Source organism: Sinocyclocheilus rhinocerous, unplaced genomic scaffold (assembly GCF_001515625.1).
Source record: "Sinocyclocheilus rhinocerous isolate Xijiao unplaced genomic scaffold, SAMN03320098_v1.1 scaffold1591, whole genome shotgun sequence".
NCBI classification, from domain to species: Eukaryota; Metazoa; Chordata; class Actinopteri; order Cypriniformes; family Cyprinidae; genus Sinocyclocheilus; species Sinocyclocheilus rhinocerous.
In genome coordinates, this window is record NW_015652264.1 from 185011 (window position 1) to 209352 (window position 24342).

The 24342-nt window shown below is 36.9% G+C and overlaps 2 protein-coding genes across 3 annotated transcripts; both read right to left on the reverse strand.

Moving 5' to 3' along the window:
• Positions 1 to 526: 526 nt before the first annotated feature.
• Positions 527 to 1708, reverse strand: LOC107714199 (D(1B) dopamine receptor-like). Its single transcript, XM_016519969.1, has one exon. The coding sequence runs from the start codon at positions 1706 to 1708 to the stop codon at positions 527 to 529; it is 1182 nt and encodes a 393-aa protein (XP_016375455.1).
• Positions 1709 to 5011: 3303 nt separating this feature from the next.
• LOC107714216 (dihydropyrimidinase-related protein 1-like) lies at positions 5012 to 20079 on the reverse strand. Of its 2 annotated transcripts, none has more exons than XM_016519999.1 (14): positions 19340 to 20079; positions 15772 to 15860; positions 14551 to 14735; positions 13792 to 13956; positions 13160 to 13221; positions 12971 to 13051; positions 12813 to 12881; positions 12578 to 12698; positions 11850 to 12006; positions 9365 to 9506; positions 9113 to 9283; positions 8667 to 8846; positions 6681 to 6846; positions 5012 to 6539 (listed from the first exon to the last, which is right to left on the reverse strand). In XM_016519999.1, exons 1-14 carry the CDS (start codon positions 19691 to 19693, stop codon positions 6448 to 6450), a joined length of 2034 nt encoding a protein of 677 aa, XP_016375485.1. In that variant the 5' UTR covers positions 19694 to 20079; the 3' UTR covers positions 5012 to 6447. The 2 variants fall into 2 exon arrangements, with proteins under 2 accessions (XP_016375485.1, XP_016375484.1); XM_016519998.1 differs by lacking the exon at positions 19340 to 20079 and adding an exon at positions 18215 to 18949.
• Positions 20080 to 24342: the final 4263 nt, after the last annotated feature.

The window sequence follows — 24342 nt, forward strand, 5'->3', positions numbered from 1 at the left end:
GTCATACAGGTTTGGAACAACATGGGAATAAGCAAATAATGACAGAATTTTCATTTTTGGGTGAAATATCCATTTAAGTTTGTCATTCATTGCTGCTGGATTATGTTCCAAAGAAGGTCGGGGCAAGTTGTCCCATGTGTTTTATAAATGTTACTTTCATACAATCAATATATGTGAATGCCTGTTAGCCAAAAATAATCTTCTGATAATTTGACATGTTACAAGAGTGTTGGATTGTTTTAACGTTTACAAATTGCTAAACAAACAAAGTCCTTTTAGTTGAAATATATGTTGAAAAATTGACATTTTAAACTAAGACTTTCCCTCAAATCAGTCAATAAACAGTAGGTTCATATTGTCACAACATGCCTCCATAGAAACTGGAACTGTATCTTGTTTCCTGGACCCTTTCAAGCTTGATAAATCATTAAGGTATACAGAAATTGACTTTCAAAGTAAAACCTTAGCGAAATATTCATTGTGATAACTATCCCGGTCTCCTCTACACTTAAGCCTTACACTAAAGTCATTTATTCTGACATACATCTTCTGAGTTAGTATGCTGAACCATGCTCTCATCTCCAAACATATGTATCTCCACCAGTGGACGTTGCATTTCGTTGTCCACCCTTTCCAAACTGACATAACCGATCTCCATAGTGTTAACAGAGCTGCCCTGATTATTGGTGGACACTGGATCCTTGCACTGAATTTCAAGAGGTGTTTTGGTGCACAGGCCATGGCAGCGCAGAAGTCGAGCAAAAGCATCTCTGAAATCAGAGTTGAAAGCATATATGATCGGGTTGAGCGATGAATTGCACCAGCCGAACCACACGAACACGTTAAAAGTTGCTTCACTGACACAATTTGGCTCGTGGCAGAAAGGAACCGCACAGTTCAGGACGAAGAACGGAAACCAGCAGCACACAAACACCCCCATAATCACGGACAGAGTTTTGAACAGTTTGGTTTCTCTTATCGCGCGGTGTTGGAGAGGACAGGTGCGCGCACCTGCCCTGCAGTTCTGTGCGCGCTCCGCTGCGCGCTCCAGCGAAGAGATGCTCTTGATTTGAACCTGAGCAATGCGGTAGATGCGCGTGTATGTGACCAGCATCACTGCTACGGGAATGTAAAAGCTTATTAGAGAGGATGAAACGGCATACGTTCTGCTCAGGCTCGAGTCACACATTTCCCTGGTGGTCCAGTTATTTGTGGTTACCGTGCCCAGGTCGGCTCTGTGCCAGTTCAGCTGCACGGGCACGAATGATATAGCCACCGATACGATCCACGTTACGCTGACCATAACGAGGGCGAGTCTACGGTTCATCTTCCTCTCGTATTGAAACGGGTTTGAAATAGCCCAGTATCGATCCAAGCTGATTACGCACAGGTTGAGGATTGACGCTGTGGAGCACATAATGTCAAAAGCCACCCAGCACTCGCAGAAAGAGCCAAACGCCCAGTGGCCGGTCACCTCCGTGGCCGCTTTCCACGGCATTACGAGAACAGCCACCAGCAAGTCCGACATCGCCAGAGACACGATAAAGATATTGGTGACTTTTCCTCTCAGGTGACGGAAGCGCAAAACCGCTGCGCAAACTGTGAAATTCCCCAATAGCGTCCACAGCACGAGGAGAGAAAGAGCGAAACCCAGGAAAATGCGACCCGCCGGCTCTCCATGAGCGCTCAGGGATGTCAAGTTGTACATGTCTTTAAGTGTCACAAAAACATACCAAAATATTTTCCGTCCATACTTCCTCCCAAAGCAATCCCATCTACTTGAGCGTTTTGACCGGATCTTATAGTTGACCTCGTTGTTTCTTAATAAGACCCTCGCTGAGATGTTCACATGACTGAACGACAATCTGAAGCGTCTCGTGTCAGGTTCCTTTGCAGGTCACATTCATACTGCTGTAGAACGCCCTCTTTTGCCCATTTTACTCAATAGACATACAGTGTCCCCAAAACGTATTTTGACACTTAATCCACACTTAAAAATGCATTGAAGCCATTGAATTACAACAATATATAGACAATAAAGTTAGACAATAAATGTTTTGGTTGTCAAATGTTAGTGGAACATGTTTTCAATTAAAGCCATAGTTCACCCCAAAAAATGAAAATTTGCTGAGAATCTACTCTAAGATGTAGATGAGTTTGTTTCTTCGTGGGAACACATTTGGAGAAATTTAGCATTACATCACTTGCTCACCAATGGATCCTCTGCAGTGAATGGGTGCCGTCAGAATGAGAGTTCAAACAGCTGAGTAATAATCCACAAGTAACAGTCCAAAGCGAAAACAGTCCAAAACAGTCTCAAGTAAGTTCTTCATTCATTGTTGCTGGACTGCGTTCAAAAGAAGGTTGGGGCAAGTTGTCCCATGTGCTTTATAAATTTTACATTCATACAATCAATATACTGTATGTGAATGCCCGTTAGCCAAAAATAATCTTCTTATAATTGTACATGTTACAAGAGTGTTGGGTTGTTTTAATGTTTACAAACTGCTAAACAAATAAATTCCTTTTTTAGTTTAAATGTATGTTGAAAAATTGAAAATAGCATTATTATTAAGACATTTGAAACTAAGACTTTTCCCTCAAATCGGTCAATAAACAGTATTGTCACAACATGCCTCGATAGAAACTGGAACTGTATCTTGTTTCATGGACTTTTTAAAGCTTGATAAAACATTAAGGTATACAGAAATTGACTTTCGAAATAAAACCTGGGAAATATTCATCGTGATAACTATCCCGGTCTCCTCTTCACTTAAGCCAAAACAGTCTCAAACAAACATGTCGGTGGACAACAGGTAGTGCTGGGTTGCTTGTATTGTAGTCTGTTATTGATTACAAATTACGTGAAAATTGTAGTCAGGAATGTAATTTAGATTACTCATTTTAGGTCATGTATTCTGACTATTTTGGATTACTTTTAGATTACTTATGACCTTAAAATTTATGACCTAAATGTTTGCATTTGAAATATTTTGTTTACCTGCATGCCAATGTGACCATTAAATGACATCAGAAAAACTGTAAACACGCAAATGTGCTGTTAAATGATTGAAATATTAACTTTAAATCTCAGGGGGACTTCAAGTAAATATTTTAGGTCAAAGGGTTTGACTGACAAAAAAGTTTGTGAATCCCGGAATCATAATATCAAATATGTAATCATGTAATCCATAAAAAAGTAACTGTAATCTGATTATGAACATTTAATATAATCTAATTACAAGTACAAAAATGTTGGAATCTGATTACATAACATTGCATTACATGTAATCAGTTACTACCCAGCACTGACAACAGGGGATGGACTTTGTCACTGGTAGAATGGATAATGGACTAATATTTTGGCCAGAAGCAACAGTTTAAAGTTAAAAAGCCTTAATGATGTATTTGTTTCTTACAAACAAGGCACCCATTCACAAGATCCACTGGTGAGAAAGTGATGTAATGCTAAATTTCTCCAAGTCTGTTCTGAACAAAAAATTAGTGATATTTCAGCAAAATTTTTCATGCAAAAAAGGTCCACTGTCCATTTTCAATAGCATAGCGATGTATGAAGCACTGATCCCACAGAAGTCACTTTCAGACCAAGCAGCTTTTTGTTGATCAGCATGGCGAATTTGTGACCAATCTGAACATGAGCGAATCTGCCGGGGGAACTGTGTGGGGAACTGGATTTCGCTCCATGAAATTTCGTTGAGCAATGGTAAATGTGACTGCCCCTGTTACTCTGTTAGGAGAGCTGTCAGAACTTGAGAGGAACAGACTTCGAATCTACTAAAATGACTTTTTTTGCCATGTGCAGTGACTTATGCCACTCAGGGCCAGAAGGATTAAAAGGGGACAAAATTAATTAACATGAATAGTACTTAACAGTATTTGTAGTATTTGATATTTTAAACCATTTTATATAATATAAACCACAATATTATTATTTAAATAACATCTGTGTAGAGCAGTGGTTCTAATCTTTTTGGCCCATATGAGATATTTCCACCAATATTTTTGCCATAATTATAGCAATAAATATATATTTTTTTCATTTTTTATTTATTTTTTACAATTTTAATTAACTTTTATCATTTTATTAATAATGATATTATTATTAATTGTATTAATAATAATAATAATATATTCATTAGAATAATCATTAGTCATCCTGCAAAACCTGAATCAATGCATTTATGTGGACTTTTTCAAACTGCAAAATAGTTTCTTCCAACAACAAAGTGAATGTTTTAGTGAAGAGTGGGGTGGCCAATGGCCAGTATAATGTAGGCCTACAAATAAAATTGCTAAGGGATGAAGGAGATAACCAGTACTGTATTGAATGTAATAATGTAAAATTGATTGTATTGAATGTAATATTAAGACTAAATAACTATAATAGTTATTAGTACTACGTACTAGGACATCTAGTGGTGAACACATGAAGCTACAGGTGAAAAAAGTCAAGTGAAAATTTTACTTTGAACAGCTAGCCAGATGAAAGTTAGTTAGTCTGTCTGTCTTTTGGGCCCTGTTTTGGGGAAGGGACAGGAAAGGTCCCTTTCCAGCTGACTTACAGAGGACTGCAGACTGATTTTGTCGCTGCATGCAGGCTCCTTTACATCCATTCTTTTTCGCTCTGCAGGTGGTGGAGTAATGTTTGCTTATTTTCTGTATCTTGTATCTTCATTAGAATCTCACTTGCTTGTCTTTAGTCTTTCTCTTTTTTCATCTTTTATCCATTTGTTTTTCTTCAGATGTGACTTTTGCTCTGTCTGACTCCATCCAAGCAAGCTTTGTTTTTACAGGTGGTGAAGTTGCATTTTTTTTTCTTTTTCTGGACAGTACTGGTGGAATTTTCAATATTTATTTGTTGGCAAGACGTGTCTACAGAAACTGACTAAAATACAAAATATTGTGACAAATAAAACAACCCCAGGTTTATTTGTTCATGTCTGTCAGATATGGTTAATTCAGAAAAAGGCAATCTCACACAAATGAAACAAACAGCGACATCTATTTATGAACTTTATTTCACCATAGCAAAGTGAATATCATTATCAACAGTCAATAAGTGCATTAGAGGATATCAGCCTACAAAAACAAAAAATGGCATCGTTCATAAACACTATATATACCATAGGCAATCACAATGGGGTATGGAAAATAATACAGCAGGTTTGGAATTGCCCTTGTATTGGTCCAAAACAAGAGCGATTACCATTTACAGTATCCAGTGGAAGTTTAGTATTAAGCCTTTTAGCGTGTGCACAGTGACTAGTCTAGTGTGGAGCAATACTGTAAAAATCTCACAACAGAAGGGGAAAAAAACAGGCAGAAGAAGCTCTTTCTGAACGCATGTGTGACTTGCTCTTCCAGATGTCATAATTTGTATCGCAGATGAGGGTCTTGCAGACAAATAAAAAAATCTTGCAGCTTGCATATAGTTGCATTCTTCTTTGATTTTGCATTGGTGATACTGAGGTAATATGAATACCTTCTCTAGTCTAATTTTGAAATAAGCAAAATCTACGCAGTCAAGAGCTTGGAGGAGCTAAAATGGCATACAGCTGTTTTACTAAATACAGAATTAAAATGAAAAGTGATATAACAAAGTTTTCTTGTAAAACCAACAATTCAAATTAGATAAGACAACTGATCAAATTTTCCTTCAAAGTATAAAGAGAGAGTAAGAATCGAAAGGTCAGATGTGAATAATACCAACATCTAAAAGTGAGATCATGCAAACCATCGCCATTTTTAACCACAAACAGACTGATAACACAGAATTAAAAACATTTCAGTGCACAGAGAACATGAGAGTGCTTGTAAGAGCAGATCGTCACTCAGCATTACAATGTACTTATTAGTGCTACATCTATACCAAAACTGATCTCAGACCTGCATTCTAGCACTTGTCCCTTATCATCACTAACAGAAGTTATCTTCAGTTCTGTAAATTGTCCAGCAGAAGGAGCACCATTTTTTTGGGATGACCAGTGACTGGTTTCACAGGGCTTCAAAGCAGGACATTTTCAACACTGTCACAAACACTGGGGTCACATCAGCAGAATTAGGGTATAATAATTAAAAAATGTGAGTAGTTATATTAGCATTGTTTAAATGCTGCATTTTCTAAAATTTGTTACAGATATAAAGTATTTTCTAGTGATTGTCTAGCTATCTATAGATATTTATATAGGTATGTTTTAGCAGTGAGACTATTGTGCACAATGCATACAGTAATATTCACTGTGGATGGGACATTTACTGCACAGGTAAGGTACAGTGATATTTTGACATGCATGCGTTGCACAAAAATCGGTTAATAGCATGGCCCTGTGAGAGGAGAATACTGATGATTTGTCAACATATTGAACTATAATCACACACACACACACACACACACTCACACTCTCTCTCTCTCTCTCTGCAGAAGGCTTAACCAAGGCTGGTGATGTTGGAACGACCACCAGGGGGTGCTACAATGCGGTGGCCAGAGCGCCGAGGAATGTTGTCGTCGATTTGAGCCCCTAATAGTAAAATAATCATAAAAATATACTTGCTGTAAAATACTGATAAAATGATACATTATTCAAAGGAATTTCTGAATATTATGTTCTTAGGGATATATTGGAAAAGGTAATGTTCTCTATAGTCTGATCCCATCTTACCTGATAGGCTGAAGTTAGACTGATGCAGGTTTCTGATTGGTGGAGGCTGGTGTGTAGTGGGCGAGGTCTTGGCAGAGGGTGCTGGGGTTATATATTTGGGTGTCGCTGGGACATCATATACTGGACCATCATACATCCCACGAGAAACTCCCTGCTTACTCATCATCTGCCAAAAACAGTTAAAGGACAGGTGCTTTTCTTAACAGTCTTTGCACCATATCACAACACATCTGGTTCATTATGACATTATCATTTATCAAATGAATGCTAAGCAAATACTGAGCCAATATGCTACTTCACTACTGATTTTTCTTTTAAAGACATTAATACTTTTATTCAGCAATGCATTAAATTGATTAAAAATCCATAAAGACATTTATAATGTGATTCCTTTTCAAATAAATGCTGATCTTTTGAACTTTCTATTTAGCAAAAATTAATTAAAAATATTAATTAAAAATAAAATGTATCACTGTTTCCACAAAAATGTAAAGCAGCACAACGATTTTCAAAATGTATAATAGTAATAAGAAATGTTTCTTCAGCAACAAATCAGCATATCATAATAGGTGCGTCCGACTTGAAGCACGGCTACAGGCGGCGATGTGAGTAGCCGCTTGCAGTCGGGGGCGGAGTTGAAAACGGAGCCGTCAAGCCGAACATTTCTGCTCCCGTTAGTGACGCTCACGCAGTGTTTGTATACTCTATCACAGATGAAGTGAATTAAATGCAATATTTGTCAAATACACAGACGTTTCAGAAACGTTTTCATGAGCAACAGACCGATCGGTTTGCGCGGCGCCGCATGAAGTCGAATGCACCTAATGATTTCTGAAGGATCATGTGACATTGAAGACTGGAGTAATGATGCTGAAAATTCAGCTTTGATTTGAATGAATTACATTTAAAAATATATTAAAATTGAAATCAATTATTTTAAATTAGCAAAGTATTGTCATATTCATCCCTCAGGTCTTTTAAGTGTAATATCTATGAAGCCTGCAATGAAACCGAAAGTGAGCAGAGAGCTTTTAATTTTTCAAAAAGAAATGAATGCTTTTTTTCCAGCAAGGATGCATTAAATTGATCAAAAGTGTCAGTAAAGACATTTACAATGTTACAAAAGATTTCTATTTCAAATAAATGCTGTTCTATTTGAAATATCTATTCATCAAAGAATCCTGAAGAAAAAAATGTATCACTGTTTTGACAAAAATAAATGTTTCAGGAACAAAATCCCCATATTAAAAATGATTTCTGAAGGATCATGTGACATTGAAGACTGGAGTAATGATGCTGAAAATTCAGCTTTGATTTGAATGAATTACATTTAAAAATATATTAAAATTGAAATCAATTATTTTAAATTAGCAAAGTATTGTCATATTCATCCCTCAGGTCTTTTAAGTGTAATATCTATGAAGCCTGCAATGAAACCGAAAGTGAGCAGAGAGCTTTTAATTTTTCAAAAAGAAATGAATGCTTTTTTTCCAGCAAGGATGCATTAAATTGATCAAAAGTGTCAGTAAAGACATTTACAATGTTACAAAAGATTTCTATTTCAAATAAATGCTGTTCTATTTGAAATATCTATTCATCAAAGAATCCTGAAGAAAAAAATGTATCACTGTTTTGACAAAAATAAATGTTTCAGGAACAAAATCCCCATATTAAAAATGATTTCTGAAGGATCATGTGACACTGAAGACTGGCGTAATGAAGCTGAAAATTCAGCTTTGCAATCACAGACTAAATTACATTTTAAAGTATATTAAAATAGAAAACAGATATTTAATTTTACAATTTTTACTGTATTTTTGATCAAATAAATGCAGCCTTGCTGAACATGAGACTTATTTCAAAAACATTAAAAATCATACCGAACCCAAACTTTTTAATGGTAGTTTATGGTAGTTTATATATACAGCATAGCTAACTAAGACTAAGTGAAGGTCAGTGAAATAATCAATGGATTAAGAGTCATACCTTGTTGCGGTACTTAATGCGCTGGTAGGCGACGTCAGGGAAGGGCTTGCGGGAGATGAAACGTCCAGTCCCCTGCTGAACCTGGAGCTTCCCTTCCTCAAACACAATCCTACCCTGACTGACCACATACACTGGACCACCATGACACTCCATCCCCTCAAAAATATTATACTCCAGAGCCTAGAAATAGAAGAAGAGTGATGCACTAGAAGAAAACCCATTTTCCAGTGTTTTTCAAAGTATAAACAAAATCACCATTAAAATTTTGAAAGCTTTTAAGATTTAGGAAAAACGTAGTTTTGCAAATTTATTATTTTTTATAAAAAGAGTGGAACAATTCAACAACCCATTACAGATGTATAAAATTCAGTATTAAATAACTAAATAACAGCCATCCAGAGTATGGTTCAATATTCCAGCATCTTGCAGAGCTTTGTAGTCCTCACCGACTGCTGTGCTTTGGCTGTGATGGTCTTGATCTTGTCAGGGTCCCAGATAACAATGTCAGCATCTGAACCCACTGCTATCCGACCCTTACGAGGGTACAGGTTGAAGATTTTGGCTGCATTAGTGCTTGTAACTGCAACAAACTGGTTTTCATCCATCTTCCCCATAGCCTGTAGGGAACAAATTGAGTGGTTACTGATAAATGCAACATGTACCTCAGTCCATATAAACATACATGCAGGTGCACTTACCACAGCTTTGTCCCAAACGAAACCCATTCTCTCCTCCACTCCATTGGTTCCCTCTGGTATAAGAGTAAAGTTGTCCTTCCCTATGGCCTTTTGAGATGTGCTGTAAGCACAATGTCCACTACCCACGACCTGCAGATCCCCACTGAAGATAGAAGTTTAAGAGAAATGTAACTACAGGGGTAGCAGCTCCAAACAGAACATGATCTGTCCTCTAGAGCTAGTTGTGATGTTCTTTGTGACCTTATTTTTCTTTATAGGTTGCATAATGTGGCATAGAACTGTACACTACTGTTCAAAAGTCTGAGGTTGGTAAGATTTTTAAATGTTTTTGAAAGAAGTCTCTTATGCTCACCAAGGCTGCATTTATTTGCTAAAATACAGTAAAAACAGTAATACTGTGAAATATTACTACAATTTAAAATAACTGTGTTAAAATGTGATTTATTCCTGTGATAAAGTCTCAGTATCATTGCTCCAGTCTTCAGTGTCACATGATCTTTCAGAAATCATTCTAATATGCTGATTTGGTTCCTTAAGAAACATTTCTTATTATCAATGATGAAAACAGCTGCTGCTGCATATTTTTGAGAAAACAAATCTTTGGTGAATAGACATTTCAAACAGTATTTATTTGAAACCTTTGAAATCTTTTGTAACATTATAAAGTTTACTTTACTGACACTTTTGATCAATTTAATGCATCTTTGCTAAATAAAAGTATTAATTTCTTTAAAAAAAAATGAAAAGCTCAGTGCTCACTTTCAAATTCATTGCAAACTTCATAGATATTACACTTCAAAAACCTGAGGGATAAATATGACAACTCTTTGCATTTTTAATAGATCATGTCCCCAGATATCTCTTCTATCCTTTGACCAACCAGCTTAGTTACTATTCGAGATAGCAGATTGAGCAGTAAGTATTAGACATTTCCACTAAACTGACAAAAGATTTGCTTATTGAGCAACTAGCATCAGGAAAATTACACTGTAAAAAATTACCATGATTTTAATGGTAAGAGACTGTACGCTATAGTAAAAACCTGTTAATTGGTTTATGTACTGTATACGGTGAATAGCTGTAATAGATCTAACCTTTTTATAATATATATAATACCTTATAACTTTTATAATACCTTATTTAATGTAATTTTACAGTAAAATGCTATCAAATTTATGGTTTTTGGAAGTGAAATGAACTACTTTTATTGTATAATTTAGAGTGAAAAACCATTAAAAAATTTACATTCCCAGATTTTCCTGTGTGACACCTCACATTTGATGTTTTTTTGTTGTTGAAATAACTTTCTTCATTTTTTTTCTTATCACTTATGTATATTAGGGTTTTTATCTTACATCAAATGTCGTTAAATTAATGTTTATTGCATTATTTTAGTGTCATACATGTTACCATGATGGTGTTTAGTATTTGTGTGAATGACACTGTGCACGTTTTACATATTAGTATTTACCTCCTCAGCTTTGGAAAAGCTGCTTGTCATGAGCTTTGATTCATCATGTGACTTTCATCAGTGTACAGTGGTTTCTGTGAAACTGAAATAGTTTCTTCATGTGGGCTAACCATACAACCAGGCCCAACTGAATTTGTCAGCTTCAATTAAATATGTGGAATCCATAATCCTTATGGATATGTGTGACTGTTGTTTGTCTTCAGATCATACATATAATCTAATACTTGAACTTTGATTTTTTTTCTAGAATTTCCTCTCATCCTTTGGACCCGTCTAATGTATCTAAGCTAAAAATAAATGTCCTCTCTCCAGCTGTGTCAGTCTGCCTCTGTGACAGTGTGTGTGTGTGTGTGTGTGTGTGTGTGTGAATCCCTGTGCCTGTGAGTGTGTGTGTGTGTGTGTGTGTGTTTGTGTGTGGGGAGAGAGGACGATGGTGCTCTGTAACCATGGCAACAGGAGATGAAAGCCTGATCTATTTTTAGAAATGGGGCCAGGAAAAGGTGTGTCTGCGGTCTGGGTGTAGCAAAGAGCCAAAGTAATCGAGAGAGTAGATAAAAAATTTGTAGATAGTGCCACTTGCCCAAAGTCTCCACTGTTACACTGCATCTACACTAATGATGCAAATGTCACAGATGTCTTAAAATGTAGAAATAACTCAAAATTTCTTACCAGGACAGTAGAGAGTGAAGGTGGTCAGGTGTCATCGGGTCAGGGCTGAGGGGTGGAGAGGTCACATAGGCTGCTGCTTTTGCCCAGTTTTTGCTCCAATAGTGTGATCCATCTGTTGCCAAGCTGGCTGTGATTGGCTCACCAAAAACAACAGAGCCTAAAGCCAGTGCAATGAAAAGAATACATATTTATGGATTCATTAAAAAAAAAATATGCTATTCATACCGATAAGAAATTTGTAGATAGTGCCACTTGCCCAAAGTCTCCACTGTTACACTGCATCTACACTAATGATGCAAATGTCACAAATGTCTTAAAATGTAGAAATAACTCAAAATTTCTTACCAGGACAGTAGAGAGTGAAGGTGGTCAGGTGTCATCGGGTCAGGGCTGAGGGGTGGAGAGGTCACATAGGCTGCTGCTTTTGCCCAGTTTTTGCTCCAATAGTGTGATCCATCTGTTGCCAAGCTGGCTGTGATTGGCTCACCAAAAACAACAGAGCCTAAAGCCAGTGCAATGAAAAGAATACATATTTATGGATTCATTAAAAAAAAAATATGCTATTCATACCATTCAAAAATTTAAGGACACAAAGATTTTTTTTTTTTTTTTGAAAGAAGTTAACTTTTTTTCCAGCAAGGATGCATTAAATTGACTAAAAGTAACAGTAAAGACTTTTAATTAGAAAAATTAAATAAAATAAATTCTGTTATTTTCAACTTTCTAGAATGCTAAAAAAAGATCATTAATAATACATTAAACATACATTGATAATTATAAAAAAATTATTCTTGAGCTGCAAATCATATTAGAATGATTTCTGATCATGTGAGACTGAAGACTGAAGTAATGATGCTGAAAATTCAGCTTTACAATCGCAGGAATAAATTATATATTAATAATATATTAAAATAGAAAACATAATAATAATAATAATAATAATATTTCACAATTTTACCATTTTTACTATATTTTTGATGAAGTAATGCAGCCTGGATGAACATAAGAGGCTTCTTTCAAAAATATTAAAATATGAATTCAGCATGCAACAATATTTCACAATTTGCAATCACCTTTCTTCCGTGCAGTGGCCACAGTATCAGCTGCACTTTTACTCATCACTTTGGTGATGTAAACAGGGCAGTTGACTCGGTTGCCTAGGGTGATGGCACGGAAAACAGCCTCTGCCTCCAGCTGTGAAACAGACAACCAATTACATCAGGACGCTTCACACCACTGAAAGTGGCTGGATAAACAGTTACTCAGTTAAACTTATAATTCATTCGCCAATTTGTTTATTGATCCCACCTCCTCTGGACGGCTCAGTGGGTGGCCCTCTGGACCGGTGATGCCCATTCCCAAGATTTTGCTTTGCTCCTTGAACACAAATGTTGTAAACATGAAAAAAACAGTAAATGGCACCTAAATATTTTGGAATACTGTATGGCATTTGTTCATTAGTCAACCTGTGCTATCAGGTCTCCATTCTCTGCATGAACCAGAACCACTGCCCCCAGCTCCTTAAGGAATGAGAACGCTTCATACAACTATAGGGGAGAAAGAGAGATCAGATTTTATTATATTACAGTGCAGAACGTTCTGTAGATGGAAGCATACAGTAGATGGCAATGTTGCTAACGGCAACATCAACTAACCTGAGAGTCAGGCATTTGAAATAACCCTTTGTAAGCCATGTACACTTGGAAAGAGTTGATTCCTACCAAAAGAAGAGAACATTAACATGTATTTCCAAAGATATTGTAGGATATCAGACCGAATCAGACAATCTAAGATTTATTTGATCAAAAATACAGTAAAACTGTAATATTGTGACATACAAATTGTTATCAATTTTCAATATATTTTAAAATGCAATTTATTTCTGTGATGGCAAAGCTGAATTTTCAGCATCATTACTCCAGTCTTCAGTGTCACATCATCCTTCAGAAATCATTCTAATATGCTGATTTGGTGCTCAAGAAACATTATTATCAATGTTGAAAACAGTTCTGCTCAATATTTTCTAGAAACAACTGATACATTTTTCAGGATTCTTTGATAAATAGAAAGTTCAAAAGAACATTTAAATTATTTGTATAACATTATAAATGGCTTTACTGACACTTTGACCAGTTTAATGTGTCCTTACTGAATGAATACAAGTATTAATAATTTTTTTTTAATTTACTGACCCCAAACATTTGAGCAATCGTTACAATCATTAGCACTTCAAGTTGTTGAAATTCAAATTTCAAATATGTGATTACAAATTTAAATATGTGTTCACCTTTTTCCTGTACCAGCTGTTCCAGCTCCTCCTTCACACCTTCATGCCAATGTGGGATATCCACATGAAGTGAATAATCACAGCAGGACTTCTTATCAGCCACTTCCTGCCACTTCTCAAAGGCCTCCAATAGACTCTCACCAGGCTGTGGAGTCACATGGTCAACTGAAAGAGAAGATGACGGATTCTGCTCAAACTGGTCTTGAGATTTTTGGTTGGTTTTTGAAGACTCTATTGAGTCATTTCTATTATTTTCTATTGAAGATGCTGTTAGTTTGCTGCTTTAGTTGTTGATTACTCCATTAATCTCTGTATGTTCCTCAAAGTCTTTTTTTTTCACGTGCACAAAAACTCCTTTCACTCTTTGTGGCTGGAAATGATGTCACTCACAACAGCTAATAGTTCTGATTCATTGTTTAAAGAAAATTAACTACTGTAACCATAAAAACCTCTTGGCTCAGACTACTAGAAGAGACAAAATCTGACTGGCTGTAGCTGACATGCAGGAGATGCATTCCTAGGGCATGTCCTTGTAGCAACAACAGACATATTTGGGACGCTGCTTTGCTCTCGAAGGGAGATGCAAGTGAGTCCTAGTCCAGCCTATTTGTCCTCCTTGCTAGGGAAGTTGGCACTGCATCCTAAATATTCAACATACAAATATACCTTTGCCCAAATGAGACAATCTTGAGATCAAATGTCATTTTAAGTCCCCCTTTTTTTTTTTTTTTAGAAAAATAACAATTCCTCCAGACGTACTGATCATAGTGGTTCCTCCTGCCAGAGCAGCTTTGGTGCCCTGGTAGAAGTCATCTACAGGTGGGGTGCCTAGGTAAGGCTTATGCAGGCAGGTGTTCACATCAATACCTCCAGGAATCACCAAACACCCATTAGCCTCAATCACCTTCACGCCCCCCGGCACAATCAGGTTCTCCCCAACCTGTCTGTAGGAGAGATAGAGGGTTTAATAAAGCGCAGAGAGGGCCAAGGAAGGAAAAAATATTCATGGGACCAAATACATACTACAAATGAACTATATTACACGAAAGATTCAAATGTAGGTTTTTAATTAAAACATCAAGGTTATAAAGAGATTTTTAAGGCCTGATGCCACAGGAGAATGTCATATTATGCCAAATAAAATATGTTATGAAATACAATGCAATTACACATTATTACATTCTATTGACAGCCACAGTTTTTTTAAATTTTATTTTTGTTAACAGATTTTATTTTATTTTTTACTTCAAACTAATTATCTAATCAGTATTAATGGGTCTTTGTGCAAGAAAACATATAGCTGCATTTATAAAAGGGTCCCTGGCAATCATTATATTTGGGGGTCCTTGGAATCAAAAAGTCTCAAAACCCCAACCATAAGGTATATACATATACCTTACATTTCATAATATGCACCATTTTTCATGTATCATTGATATTCACATTAATTATATGCAATTTCTAGTGAAAAATTGCACTGCGCTTTGGAAATAAAGTGTTCATTTGCTTGTGCATGACATTAAGTTAATCTTCAACATAAATCAACATAAATGTCAACATATACGGATATATACAGTATATATATATATATATATATATATACACACACACACACACACACACACACAAGTATTTCTGATTTCTAAATATGAATGAATTCTTTGGAAATAATGTTCCTTTAACATTAAGCAAACTGGACATTTTTACATTATTGGAATGTCTCATATTAACATTTCTAGGATGGTGAGTTGTTAATAAAATTAAGTTTCAGAAACATTGTGCTAACCTTAAAATAACATTCCACTACCATTAAGATAAATTAATATATTTTATAAGATGCTGCATAGAGCCATTTAAGAACCTTTTTGCATGTGACTGTGATCGATGAGCAGGTTTCATGCATGCATCATTCATATTTATATTAATGTTAATGAAAAATTGCATTGTGCTTTGGAAAAAGTGTGCATTTGCATGTCTTACTTAATAATTCCATCTTCAACATAAATGTCTGCATATTGCGACTGATCATCATTAACCACTCTTCCACCTTTAATCAGCAGCCGCTCACTCTGAGGAAGAGAGAGAAAGAGAGAGAGAGAGAGCAAGAGAATAAGTGATTCCAACACCAGTTTAAACCTTATTTTACCTGCTATATTTGCAATTCAGTGAAGTGCTCTTACAACCACTGATAAAAGAGCCTTCTGCACAGTTTCAGCCTCACACTCTGTGAATGGGTAGGGTTCTATGAACAGAGAAGAGCAAATGTGGTAATGTGGAAAGATGTTAGGTTGCCATGGTAACCTCACATCATCCAGTTGTCAGGAAGGCACATGCCATGGCGCTTTCCTCAGCTGATTTAGGCTGCATATTCAGATAAAAAACCTCAATATATGCGCTATTCCTAGATGTCAACCAGGCACAGATCGCAAAGATTGCTTTAGTCAAGGATTAGGATCGTTGTAATCCATTACTCATAACTACACGCAAAAATACAGCACATAGGGCTCATATTCCTCCAGTTCTTTGTCTTAATGTGAACACTGGCATTTCAAAAGTCTCTTTATTTCAAATTTGTGCTCTTGGCGACAGACGCTGTTGCGGCTTGTCCGCCGCAAATTCACTCGCCATTTGTCAAATGAAACGCGCCCAACAAAGCTACTGTATTCCTGCATTGATTCATTATTTATTCCCGCATCTATTTTAAATGCAATCGGAGCATTCGTCGCTTCATGCACGGCAGGGATGTGTGCCTGGCTTTGCCACATTGTAGCAGTAATGGTCACCTTTCCGTTGGCTGATTTCAGTGCTCTTCTAAGCGGCCTCTGCGTTGTTGGCTTGCTAAGAATTTAATCCCTTCTCGTTTCCCTCATGCGCAGGATTTACCGGGGAGCAGCAGGGTCGCCTCGCAGCCGGTATCTTACCGTCAAATGCGGGATGTTCTTCTTCCCTTGGTAGCCCGTCCCAGACATCTCTCCTTTATGATTTGAGGAGATGAACAATGAGCAGTCACCCGCTTCTTTGTGCCACCAACCAACTTAACGAGCTAGCGCTCCGTTAGTGCTGCACAAGCGAGCGCCTCTCCCGAGGGGTGTGTGTTTGAGTGTATGTGAGTCTTCGCCTGTTCGGAGACGTGTTTTGTATATGTTGGAGCGCCCCCCTCACATGAAACAAAAAGAGGGAGAACTGGGCGAGAATCGGTGATGAGAATGTCGGGGTTTTGGGTCAAGTTTTTTGTTAAATTAGCTTTTTTTTCTTCGATAGGCTATATTGAATTTAAAGTCTCAATGGTCGTTTCAAAATTCCAATTTCTAAATTCTAAATAATTTATAAATAACGTTCTATTCACATTAAGGAAAGTAGACGGTTTTTTGCATTCTTGGAATGTTACCAATAATGTTAAGTCAATAAAAAAAAAGTTGAAAGAACGTTGCAACATCACGCTAAGCTTAAAATAATGTTCCACTAAAACAGGTCATTTTCACGCTTTTAGGACATTTCAACAAAACCCATTACGACAACAGAATACCTGGAAAACGTTTTCCCTTCTTTTCTTTTCTTTTCTTTTCTTTTTTTTCAACATATCTGAGTGAGCTGATAATAATGAACTGATAATAATAAAGATCACATTATAACCAAAGGCTAATATAAAAACTGGCCAAAATATCTTTAAAGAGACAAACGTGAAAATAATGTAAAATAGAGTAAAATAATGCAATAGTCATTAACTAAATATCAGAAAATGCAATTTATGCGTGAGAAGAAAAAACAACAACAACAACAACAACAACAACAACATTTGATGGCTGGCACAGGAAATTCGGAAATTCTGGGAATGGCCCATAAATTAGCCTATAAAATCATTTGTAATTTTTATTTAGAAAAACATTAATGTAACAACATTTTACATTTTCTCTGTACATTATATAATTCGAAATTATTACTAGCTAAACCTAAAGTTTTTTGTTTGTTTTCTTATTATAGTAAAACAGTAGCTATTGGATTTTAAATATTGTAGGCCTATATTTTTTTATAAAGGCAACTTTAACTAACTATAAGGTTTTTGCTTTCACATTTTATAATACGCTAAAATAGGCTATACGTTGTATTTGTTTTGTATGTTTGGTTTCTTATTATCGTACAATTAGGGCTACAGTATTTGATTGTTAAATGTTATTTTTTTCCATATAGTAAGGTAACTTACTTTACTAGGCTATATTTTACTACATTTTACCATATATAGTAAGGATTTTAATTTCGTATTTTATAGCCTATCGAACTAGTAACAATAGCCTATATGCAGTGTGTTTATTTTATGCTTAACATAAAATATGTTGTTAATATTTTATAAGCAAACCTTGTGCTTGCATGTTCAAATGCGCCGAACAATTACTGTATTGTTGTCACGCATAAAATGTAAGCCCACCTTCCCGTTGTTTTGCTCGTAACCACATTCCTTTTCAGTCTGATCCGTGATTTTGACACCCGGACGCCTGTCGTCTCTCTCACCCGGGGAGCTGATGAAGGTCCCGCCGCTGATCTCATAGGCTTCAAAATGCCCATCCACGATGCGTTCCCTGCTACTGCTGCGTGAGCTCCTGTTCTCCTTCCTCCCTGCGGCGTACTGGTCAAAAGCGATAGTCTTGCTATCATACGCGCCCTCGACGGAGCTGAACATTCCGTGAGACTTGTGACGCTGGCTGGGTCCAGTCGAGATGGGTTTAGCCAGGTACACAGGGAGCTCATCCTCCCGGTTCCACTGTCGCCTACAGTCCGACATCACTCACAGGACGGAAACGATGCTCTAATACAATGATGAAGCGAGATGCCAGTGCAGAATCCAGGTCAGCCTTGTTTGCCTGGGGATGCGAAGGTCGCAGCTTGCAGACTGATAATACGAATGATGCTGCGATCTACTTTCCAGACAGGAGGGCATATAATAACGCGTTTTATTATGAGCTAGTCCGAATAATATTGCATCCTCAAATCCAGTAAACTCTGAACACTGGTAAAAGCAAATTTAGTTACTTGTTTTAATTTAGGCCTATATCAAATGTTTTTTTTTTTCTGTTTACTTTGTCGAGTTTTGGGCAATGCAGTGACTGCCATACTCCATCCGAAAGTGCGTGCAAGATGCGCAAAAACACTGCAGTCATCTGCACCGACTTGCATCGGTCTGGGTAAACACATGGAACTTAGTGGTGTGTTTGAGTCGTGAACGAATCATTTACACGCACCGACTTACAGTATGGGAAAGAACAGAATCATCTCATTTGTGAACGAAATGAACGAATCATCTTGGGGCGACAGATTTTATTTGTCTATAAATACTGTATCACAGTTATAGATAGATAGATAGATAGAAAGATAGATAGATAGATAGATAGATAGATAGAAATACATAAATGAATGAATGAATAAAGTAGTAATGTGTGAGTTTCTGTAATCATTCTTTCTCTCTTTCATAGAATGATTTGTTTCGATATGAACAAACAATTCAAATGCGCCGAACAATTACTGTATTGTTGTCACGCATAAAATGTAAGCCCACCTTCCCGTTGTTTTGCTCGTAACCACATTCCTTTTCAGTCTGATCCGTGATTTTGACACCCGGACGCCTGTCGTCTCTCTCACCCGGGGAGCTGATGAAGGTCCCGCCGCTGATCTCATAGGCTTCAAAATGCCCATCCACGATGCGTTCCCTGCTACTGCTGCGTGAGCTCCTGTTCTCCTTCCTCCCTGCGGCGTACTGGTCAAAAGCGATAGTCTTGCTATCATACGCGCCCTCGACGGAGCTAAACATTCCGTGAGACTTGTGACGCTGGTTGGGTCCGGCCGAGATGGGTTTAGCCAGGTACACAGGGAGCTCATCCTCCCGGTTCCACTGTCGCCTACAGTCCGACATCACTCACAGGACGGAAACGATGCTCTAATACAATGATGAAGCGAGATGCCAGTGCAGAATCCAGGTCAGCCTTGTTTGCCTGGGGATGCGAAGGTCGCAGCTTGCAGACTGATAATACGAATGATGCTGCGATCTACTTTCCAGACAGGAGGGCATATAATAACGCGTTTTATTATGAGCTAGTCCGAATAATATTGCATCCTCAAATCCAGTAAACTCTGAACACTGGTAAAAGCAAATTTAGTTACTTGTTTTAATTTAGGCCTATATCAAATGTTTTTTTTTTTCTGTTTACTTTGTCGAGTTTTGGGCAATGCAGTGACTGCCATACTCCATCCGAAAGTGCGTGCAAGATGCGCAAAAACACTGCAGTCATCTGCACCGACTTGCATCGGTCTGGGTAAACACATGGAACTTAGTGGTGTGTTTGAGTCGTGAACGAATCATTTACACGCACCGACTTACAGTATGGGAAAGAACAGAATCATCTCATTTGTGAACGAAATGAACGAATCATCTTGGGGCGACAGATTTTATTTGTCTATAAATACTGTATCACAGTTATAGATAGATAGATAGATAGAAAGATAGATAGATAGATAGATAGATAGATAGATAGATAGAAATACATAAATGAATGAATGAATAAAGTTGAAATTTGTGAGATGCTTTAAGCACTCTTTCTGAGTCTCATACAAAGATTTGTTTCGATATGAACAACTGTTTTTAACGACAAGCTCGAGCATTTAAAGCGGCAGACAACATAACTATGAAGTTATCATTCCGTTGGCATGGAGATTAATATAGTTATCGTTATCATTATCGTTTTTGGTGTTAACGTGTCTTGGCGGCAGAAACGGCCACTTATGGGATCAGATTCCGGCCAAATGTATTGCAGTCAAGGATAAAAAAATAACAAGCGTGAAACCAAAATGTAAAAACGCAAGTAAAATTATATTGCACAAAATTTAAAAATGAAAGCAAAGTTTTCAGAATAGCAAACAATGGTCATGGATCAAAAAATAATAAGTGTAAATCAAAAATTTAATAACTTATTAAAAAAAATAATAATAAGCATGAATCAAAACTTTAAACACATTTAAAATCATATTGCACAAAACTGAAATATTAATGCAAAATTATCCGAATTGCACACAAAATCATGTTTTCCTTGGTTATATTTCTCTGTTTTTTGTGCTCTCAGACATTTTCTGCACATATTTTTATTTTTTGTATTATGCTGTTTTTCCCTTTGCTCTTGTTTCCACGTTCTGTGCTTCTTCTTCCAAATGTTGCGGTTAGAGTTTCATGTAAATCAGGGCGGGCTTAAGTGTCATCATTGGTCCACTAGTTCTAGATTGACAGCTCCTCCTCTAGCCAATCAGAGGAAGAGGGGCGGTGACGTCACTCCAACGCACCTCATTACTGCCAATGCTCAGTGTTCTGTTCACTTTTACAGTTGAAAATGGATAACTGTCAGCTGGGAAACATCTTTCCATGCAGGACACCGTTATATGTGTTTGTCTGTCACTGCTGTAGGCCATAAAAAAATTACCTGGCGATCCGTTAACGTTAAATAAGCCGTCCCAGCGTCCTGTCACGGTTATAGTCACCTGTATTTATTTGCCTACGGTCACATCTCGAAAGGGAGAAGCCACTATATGCATCGGCATCACAAAGTCACTGATGTGCCTGGTTTGCCTTTACCTGTCTGATTATAAGTCTTGTTATGGTTATTACTGTTAGGAGAGGATAATATGAGTAAGAGCAGGGGTTTTCAAACTGGGGTCCGTGTCGTGACCCAAAGTCAGGGGGTCCTGTAAAATAATTAGCTATACCGTATTTTCCGGACTACACGTCGCGTTTTTTATCTTCCGAACATGCTATGATTTATATTCCAAAGTGACTTATATAATGCATTTAATGTCAAATAAGCAAAACGTAAACAGGTAAAAGCGGGCACTTCAAGGTTTCTATAAATATATTTCTCATTCTGTGTGACAAGTAGTGCTAGACAGTATCGCTGAGACGGCAAGTGCATTTAGTATGTTTTCTTTATTTTACAAAAGTACAACGTTTCACTGTTATTTTGAAGGTACACAAATAAAAAATAGATCGTTTTGAATGATGGCTTGCTCTTATCTATCACATTTCCGTTGATGTGAAGAACGCAAGTGTTCGTGCCGGCGCCTCCCGCGCGCACACAACATAAACAACAACAGCATTGCAATCTTTACATCACAGCCTCTTCATCATCAAAGTAAATGAGACAACTAAACATACAAATGGTATTGGTGACTCAAGTTAGCTTGTCTTTTGTATAATATGTAGGGTTTGCCGGTCAGCGCGAGCATCGCCATGCCGTGGTGTTTTCCAAACACAGTTTTTGCATATGTGAAGGATGTTGTTTAAGTATTCAGATACGAGAGAAGTACAAAGCCTTCTTTACAAAATAAATAGGCTAATAGTTTATCAACCAAATGTTACACCGCATCTAATGATTCACTTATGGAAATGAGAGGTATGTGAGCCCAGCAGGAGGTTCAGGTTTTAGTTTCATTTTAAATACGTTATAGGCTTAGCATTTAAAATAAATGTTGTTTGTAAAGAATGGCACTATAATTTATTTTATGACATACAGTTAAGCAAAACATGAGGAAGAGTCTTTTTCCTAATATCAGGACCATTGCAAATGTTTATTGAACTGAATCAATATAACAAGAAGTATAATTTTGAGTGAGTTTACTATTAATAGTAACTATTAATTGTAACTATTTTCTCATTTTGCTCTATTTCGACGAAGAGTCCAAACAAAGCCACAGCAGAACAGTGTCCTCTACAAGCAAAACAGCAGCCTTTCGTATTGAATGACTCACTTTATTCCTCACTGAATGAATCAGCCATTTGAATGAATGATTTAATGTCTTACTCTAAAGATAGTAACTTACCGCCACCTACGTTCAAACTTTATATATTTGAAACATTAATATGATAGTGTTAGGCAATTATATATGTAGCTATGTAAATAAACACAATATGCAAATAAATCATTGTGTATATCAAATCCACCTGGCCTCTGTAATTGTTGCACTATCGTTTTCAATGCAAAAACATTACATTCATTCAAAATTAATTTACCGATTTACTCATTTAACGTTAACGGATCGCCAGGTAGGCGTATAGCAGTGACAGACAAACACATATAACGGTGTCCTGTATGGAAAGATGTTTCCCAGCTGACAGTTATCCATTTTCATCTGTAAAAGTGAACAGACCACTGAGCATCGGCAGCTAATGAAGCGCGTTGGAGAGATGTCACCGCCCCTCTTCATCTGATTGGCTAGAGGAGGAGCTGTCAATCTAGAACTAGTGGACCAATGATGACACTTAAGCCCGCCCTGATTTACATGAAACTCTAACTGCAACATTTGGAAGAAGAAGCGCAGAACGTGGAAACAAGAGCAAAGGGAAAAACAGCATAAGCATACAAAAAATAAAAATATGTGCAGAAAATGTCTGAGCACAAAAAACAGAAATATAACCAAGGAAAGCATGATTTTGTGTGCAATTCGGATAATTTTGCATTAATATTTCAGTTTTGTGCAATATGATTTTAAACGTGTTTAAAATTTTGATTCATGCTTATTATTTTTTAAAATGTGTTATTAAATTTTTGATTTACACTTATTATTTTTTGATCCGCGACCATTCTTTGCTATTATGAAAACTTTGCTTTCATTTTTAAATTTTGTGCAAATTAATTTTACTTGCGTTTTGAAATTTTGGTTTCACTCTTGTTATTTTTTTATCCGTGACTGCAATACATTTGGCGGGAATCTGATCCCATAGCCACTCAGTGAACGAATCTTTAGTAAACAGAATAGATTGGAGTCACTGAGACGAATCAAAATCCCCACTAGTGGGCTATTCAGTCTAGCGTTGGTTCCTATGCTGTCTCCTTCTGTCTCACAAATAGCACGGGGGTATAAAATGGAGCTGTTTTTCAGAACTGCACGAGCGTCCCACAGCAACTCTGCAAACTGCGTCTTCTGTGAGCAGGCCTACACCACTGTGCGAGCAAAAAGCTATTATTATTACTTCGTTGACATGTAACGTTAGTGGCTGTGTTTTGTCATGCGAATCCAAATTAAGTGCGATGACAATCCTTTGAGCAATACCATTCACTGCTCGATTTGTATCCAATCAGAGAGCAGGTTTCTTTGATTGGCACTTAAATTATCCAATGGAAGCTCCATTCTCTGGAGGTATGGTGGGTTTTAACCATAGACTGTAAAAATACAACTGCCATTCCTTAGCGGGGCTCTGGTTTCAAAGAGGGTTTATGTGTGGACAGGAGCGAAAACTTTTTTTAAAGACTTGATTTTTATTGTGTTGCTCCATCTATTGAGGAACACCGTTCATTCAGCTTGAATGAGTAAGTTGTTTCGATTCCGTTTTATTTACTGATTCACTACTTTTAATTTCAGCCCAGTTAATCTCTCGAGTATGTCAAAACATATTGTTTATATTGTGTACACACATTTATTTGGTATATGTAGTAGGTCATTAAAATGTATACAAAAATACAGTTAACATGTCAAAACCATGTTATGAATTTGGTTATTTATATAGGTTAATTAAATGAGTAA